The 7,273-nt window shown below is 30.6% G+C and overlaps 1 protein-coding gene across 1 annotated transcript; it reads left to right on the top strand.

Annotated features, from left to right (window-relative positions):
• The first annotated feature begins 2,623 nt into the window (after positions 1-2,623).
• On the top strand, positions 2,624-5,464 carry LOC131843227 (uncharacterized). The gene is made up of 3 exons (XM_059191834.1): positions 2,624-2,729; positions 3,816-3,920; positions 4,796-5,464. Exons 2-3 carry the CDS (start codon positions 3,827-3,829, stop codon positions 5,344-5,346), a joined length of 645 nt encoding a protein of 214 aa, XP_059047817.1. The 5' UTR covers positions 2,624-2,729; positions 3,816-3,826; the 3' UTR covers positions 5,347-5,464.
• The last annotated feature ends 1,809 nt before the right edge of the window (positions 5,465-7,273 follow it).

Genomic DNA, 7,273 nt, shown 5'->3' with positions numbered 1-7,273 from the left:
CGCAAAAAGAACACTTCTAGAAAGTATAATAAATATTTCTAGCCTTTTCCCTAAAAGCATTTGCCTATAACAGGCCTTCTCAATCGACTATTATTACGACCCGCAATATTATTATTTTAATTACTGAGTATTTTAATTTTAGATAACAAGTCATACAATTATATTAAAAATACAGATATAGTTATTTTGTAATATAGAAACGCTCATTAGTAACTTTTTAATTGAACTCATTTGTCACTTTATTTTTTAGTCGTCTAATAAAGTATAGAATATTACTATAATGTATATTATACATAGTATGTAAGTAGTATATCTAAATATATATAACTCAAAGGTGACTGACAAAGTGATCTATTAAAGATGCATGCAGATGTTATGACGTAGGCATCCGCTAAGAAAGGATTTTGATTAATTCTACCCCCAAGAAGGGATAAAATAGGGGATGAAAGTTGGTATGAAACTTTGTCAATTTTAAACCGATCAGGCTGAGACTTTGTATGCATAAAGCTACTGTGACGTAGGCATACCCTAAGAAAGGATTTTGATAAATTCCACCCCTAAGGGGATAAATTAACGCGAGCGAAGCCGTGGGCAAAAGCTAGTATAATATATAAGTACATTATACTATACAGAATTTTACTATAAAGTATTTTACATCATCATGCAGCTTACAATTTTAAAAGCGAACTGTATGTGCGAGTGAGATAGAAGTGTCAAAGTAGGTACAACGTCTCACTCGGAAAATTCTTTTATTACTGAATGGATTTATATTTACAATAAATTAAGACGTCGTTAAAAATATTTATAAACAATAATTAAATAATAATAATAATAGCACTGGACAGTTTACACAGCGCCACCTAGTGGCAAGCTAAGCACAGCTTGTATTATGGTTACTACATAACTTATATACATACTTAAATACTTGTTATTGTAAATACAGAAGTAAAATACATAGAAAACATTCAGATCAATACAAACAATATGGATATGATTATTTGTATGCATGTATGTGACATGTAAATGACAAATTTCTGCCATGCGTCCATCAAAGGTATTTATGACCATTATGAAAAGATTGTAAAATTGAATTTTTTAACAATATTTAGATGTCTATTATTCGTTTTGAATTTAGTATATTTTTGGTTATACATATGTTTATTGCGATGCGACCTCTAGGGAAGTAAAGTTGAGAAACACTGACGCGTAAGGTGTAAAAGTAATTTGATTAGATTTTGTTTGTCGCCGCGAATACTCAGTGAGTTCAGTATATTGTACTTATAATGTTTATTATGAACCACAACTCATTGTTTTGTAGAAAAATGAACTTTTTGAACTTGAAATAGAGTAGCTTTTTGTTTTACAGCAACTCATTCACCTATTCGTATTTATATGAGGTTTTATGGTGTTTATATTAATTAATTAATTAACTTTGACGGCTTCTGTGGTCGAGAGGTTTAGCACACCGGTTTACTTCCGATGGTCGCAGATTCGATTCCTCACACGGTATACACATTTGTATTCATGAGTATTATTGTTTGTATCGGTCTGGGTGCTTTCTATATATAATATGTATGTATTTACAAGAAAAAAAATATCTATGCATTTGTATCAGTTTGTATCAATAGAATAGAAAATCATTTATTCAAATAAACTTACATTGAAGCACTTTTGAATAGTCATTACATTTTTTTTAATCTACCGCTCGTTCGGAAAACTGTCTCATCACAAGAAGAACGAGCAAGAAACTTGCGTGTTGCTCTTTTAAATAATTTTATTATTACTTTACATTTTTAAGTTTAAGTGTGTGAATACAAACCACCAATTAGCACTAATTCAATTAAATACTCAAAAAGAAAAAATATTGAATACATAACCAACTGGTTAAACAATTAATAAGAGGAAATCAGTCATAGTGATTAGAGCAGACCAGTCCCTACAAGCAGCACCCGTTCACGAGTATGACGGATGAGCCAGCCATCACTGCGCTCGACCATATTTTAGGGAGCCCAATAACCCGGCCCACCACGCCGCCACAAGTCTGGACATTTTAGTGAGCATGACTACTCAAAACACTAGACCACGTCAAAGCTACTCACAATTGCCATCTGATAGTATCTCCCATAACACAAGCTCTAGCCAGCTTCGCAGACCTATTAGATTACACCAAAAATTTTATAAAAATGGGTCAAGCCGTTTCGAAAGAATTCGACCACAATGACTGTGACACGAAATTTTTAATATTTACTAATGTTGGTATAAGAGTAGATTACGACTAAATCCAGATTGATTAAGATAGCGTGTATAATTGGTGTACAATTACATTTTTATCTAAAGTTAAAAAATATTAAACCAACGCCATCTATCCGCAGACATGGTCAAAATTACCAAAGAAAAGACAATTTTCTTTCACTGGTGTAAGATTACATTTTCATCTACAAATTAAAAATATTAACCAGCGCCATCTATCCGCAGGCCCGGTCAAAATTACCAAAGAAAAGACAATTTTCTTTCACAGGTGTAAGATTACATTTTCATCTACAAATTAAAAATATTAACCAGCGCCATCTATCCGCAGGCTCGGTCAAAATTACCAAAGAAAAGACGCCGCGTGCTACCTGTAGAGCAGCCTCGTAGAAAACGCGACGCTAGCGCCTCCAACCGGCGCGTCAACGCTGTGAAACATCCAGTGGTGCTGAAGGATTTATCTCCAGGTAGCAACAAAGTTGGTAAGTTGAATAGGTAAGGAGGCGAGACACAGATGGCGCTACCTGCGGAGTTCTATTTTCCGTGACTACGTTGGTTCCGTAGTACTAATAAAGTGTGACAAATTCAAGCAATATGTACTTCATCATTACATAGTATAAAACAAAATCGCTGTCGCTGTCTGTCCGTACGGAACGGATACGCAACGGATTTGGAAGCGGTTTTTTTTAATAGATAGAGTGATTCAAGAGGGAGGTTTATATATATAATATATGTACACCCGGCCCAAGCCAGGGCGAGTAGCTAGTAGAGAATATAAAGAAAGATTACATCTATTTTCAGATTCGTATTGTACAATAGAAGGTTACTTATTTATTATACTGAAAAATATAATATTTGATACTTTTATTTAAATAAAAATCAGTTTTCAAATATTAATAATTTCTTTTATATGAACTACTAAGCATTTTAACGCAGCTTCGGGTAATTATGATAGCGATCTCCAATTTTCTTTAAAATAAAATACTTATACTTATTTTACTCATCTATCACTGATAATGTAGTTATAAATGACAGAATTTTGAATAATCCTGTACAATACAAAGAGCACTATCTAGTCCCAAGCTAAGCAAAGCTTATGGTATGGGTACTAGATATGAAACTGATATAAATAAATACATATTTTTGTATCATATATACAAATGTTTACACCGTGCGAGAAATTGAACCCGCGACCATCAGACGTAAAGAAAATCCATTACATAACAAATAATATAAACTAAAATTAATATAGATTTACATTCTAATAATAATAATAATTCAACAAACAGAGTTAAAATATAAAAAAACTTAGAAGCTAATATCGCTCTATGAGCTGAACGCCACTCAGCTGATGCTGCAGCGTGTCATTGCAGCGCTGATTTTCAGTGGAGCCACTCAAAAAAAATACCATTCTTAATATATATTTTTTTACTTTAAATGTAAAATAAGAGTATATTAAGATGAATTATAAATGTAAACAACATTAGAACATAAATTCTATTACATAGTTAATATGGTAAAATAGTCATAATTATTGAACTAACAGTCAAATATTTATACAATTCCAGGTGTAAACGGCATGAACATGATCAGCCTAGCTCTGCAAGGACCACCGAATCTCCTACGTCCACCTCCCACGGCGACTCAGCCGCTGCAAGCGAGAGCTCCCATTGGTAAAACTAACATTACAGTCTTTCAATCTAAAGGCATGTCTACACCAAAATATAACAAAACATATAACCAAAACATGATCGGGGAACATCTATAGCCTAGTATTGACCGAAGAGTTTGGTCACGCTCGCATTCTGTTAGAAAAACAAGATAATATTATTTGAACTTGTACCTTTCTTCTGTGACCCGTCTTCCTTTTTTCTTCTTTTTTAAATCTTTTTTTTTGGTTTCTACTATAATGTGTTGCTGTACCATGGTATTTGATTATCAGATTATTAGATTTGTATTTATGTATGGAGCTATTACTTATTTATATATATTGATATGTGCATAGTCTATTATATAATTTATTTATATATTCACCGCTTACCATTATTTTTTGCACCATCCATGGTTCGCTAGTACATAATGCCGTGTAGTGTTAAGTTTGTTAAAGTTATATATATAAATAATTAATAAATACATGATCACAGCCGATGTTATATATTATTATTGTACTAAAACTCATGAACCATTTACACAAAATACAGATAATAAATGTAAATATTTTAAACTATTTTAGAATACAATTACACTTAGTTTTATTGCGTTAACTGAATATATTTTATTACTGTAATAAATTACACAATTAACTAAATTATAACTACTTTTGTTATCTATGAGACCGTTATAAATTTAATAATAACTTTATCAGAACCAAAAGCAATAAACTCAAACATTAATTTATATACATAAATTGTGTTATCGAAGGTTCATTCATTGTAATAAAATTGTATGATTTTATTAAAATTTTTAATGATAAGTGTATAGAAGTTAGTTTTCTATATTGTCATAAGATGTCAAACCCTTATCACACGTTTCTTGTTATCTCTTACAGTTGAGAGTCCGATAATCAACACGCAGTCTGGAGCCATATCCTTAGCGTCATTACAACCGCCTCTGATGACTGCCCCTCCCCTGCAACCAAGACCTGCAACCACAGGATCCTTAGATCTGATGTTACCATTGCAACCAAAGTTGTTACCTGGCTACAACCTACAATCATCGTTTTTGTCCAACACCCTTTCAACTGTCCGACCACCAGATTTACCTGATAGAAACGAAAAGAGGGAAGTAGATAGTTATAAACCAAGCATAGAAGTAATTGTGGAGAATAGAGAGTCTATCTCTGATAGCTCGGCGCGTGATAGTAATTTCGAAGGTTCTGGAAAGAGTTGTGAAAATTTAGATAGGATTTTAGATTGTCAAGATTCTGTTAATAGTACTGATGAAAGTAACAATTATAATGTAAATGATATATATGATGCTACAGATAATATTTCATTTGTCAATGATGAAATTAACTCTAATGTTATAGATGCCAAAACAACTGATACTAGTTTAGTTAGTAGTTCTAATGACAATAGTCCCAATAATAACTCTTATTAAATTATTAGATATGTTACTTAATGAAGTTTAAAATACAATGTTTTTAAATTGTGTAACCCCAATAAATTGAGTAATAAGAAATGTCTCCCATTAGATTAATGTAAACAATCATTTTTTAATAATAACAGTCAATCAAATAAAATTTTCTCAAATTACATTTTCTAGTTAAATAATTGTAATTAAAAATTATAATATCTGTGTCAAATGTAGATAAGTAATCTAAATTATGTAAAATTATTAAATAAAATCATTGTAAAAAGAAACGTAATAATTTGGTGAATATGATACGAGTATTTCCTAGTCAACATTAATCTCGACCAAAGAGTAGTTTAGTCCATTAGTTTTATGTAAACAAAGTTTTTGTATATTTTGTAAATGAAAGACGAGACAGTGATCAAATTGTAAATTTCAATCGTACACATAAATGTGAATATACCTGCTAATGTGAGAATCTTCTCTTCTAATGTTTGTAAAATAGAATTTTAAACGCTTGAAATTTTTATCCATATGATGTATCTAATACTATACCAGATATTTAATTTTAATTGTTTAATCTGTTACTACATTTTATTTTTGACATGTTATGTAAAAATACTTAGAATATTAAGTTACATCGCTATTAAATTATGTACATACCTAAGTAACAAACTACAATTTAATGATGTTATCACAGAAGCTATAACTGATTTCTAAACTCCTGAATTGTCTGCTACGAATGAACTCTAAATTTGTGAAATTTTAAAAGCTTACAATATTTTCTCTTATCACATACTGATTACGTATTTTGCTTAATTATTTTATTCCATTATTCTAGATTAGAGAAAATAATAGCAATGTTTATTAGTTCAGAGCATAAAACATTATCAGGTATTTAAAACTAAAAACATACTGGTTAATTCCAGTAGAAACAAGCATTGTTTATCTAAGGAAATTAACCAGCATTGCATTTATGAAACAATACATGCAGTTTAAAAACAATTCACAATGTTCAGTCCGTAAAACAAACATTATCAGACCGTAAATGGATTCGGTATGAAATTCCGTATGCTTTGAAGTTATACTTCTCACTTTGTACCAACATTCAGGAGTGTTTGCTCGCTTTTTGATTTTAGATTTGCTTTCTGAGTCTGCGCAAACTAGCACAGTTGTATCTATCGCTACGTTTTTTTTTAACTTTTATCAGACGTTTTTGCAAATGCAAACCACAGTGGGAATTCTAATGGTTTCCTTTGTTATCTGTTGTTTATTAAAAATGAACATCGTTTGTTTTTAGTTGTACATTTACAAACCTATTACAACTGTTACTACTATTAATATTAAGAATAACTTGTAATAATGATACGGTTTTTTTATTTGCAACAAATGTTAAATTAACATAATCGCACGTACATTTGGCTTCCCAACGTTTTATAATTATTTATGTAATTAAAACTATCCCAAAATTCTCCAAAATGTGCCAATGTTGTATATAACACATAAATTAGGGTATAGAAAAAATGGCTGTTTAAAGTTATACTAATAAGTATGGCTGAGGGATGATAACTGTGAAATAAAAATGTAAAAAATACACATAGAAATTTAAATTAGACTAAATTAGTTTTGTCTCAGCCATATTTAATTCTCTCTTGAATTGTTAGTATGTTAATATTTAAAATTCTAGATCTAGCATATTTTTCTAATGTTAGCATTTTTGTCATTGGTTTTTTCAAATAACACAAATACGTTATTAAATTTTTTCGTGTGAATATTCTGAGGGCGAATTTTTTAATAACATATTTTGCGTGGCGGTCATGGTTTTATTGTACCTCATATTTTATTGTTTGAATAAACAAAGATTGAAAAATGTTAAACCAACTTTATTTCTCTTCCTATACGGTCCTACATAGAATAATAAGTACAAATAAATTAAAGTTCAAAATCCTACGAC

The sequence above is a fragment of the Achroia grisella genome, unplaced genomic scaffold (assembly GCF_030625045.1).
Source record: "Achroia grisella isolate CSIRO2021 unplaced genomic scaffold, CSIRO_AGI_Agris_v1 utg2904, whole genome shotgun sequence".
Lineage (NCBI taxonomy): Eukaryota > Metazoa > Arthropoda > Insecta > Lepidoptera > Pyralidae > Achroia > Achroia grisella.
Note: the sequence above shows the minus strand (reverse complement) of the source record. Positions and strands in the feature narration are given on the sequence as shown.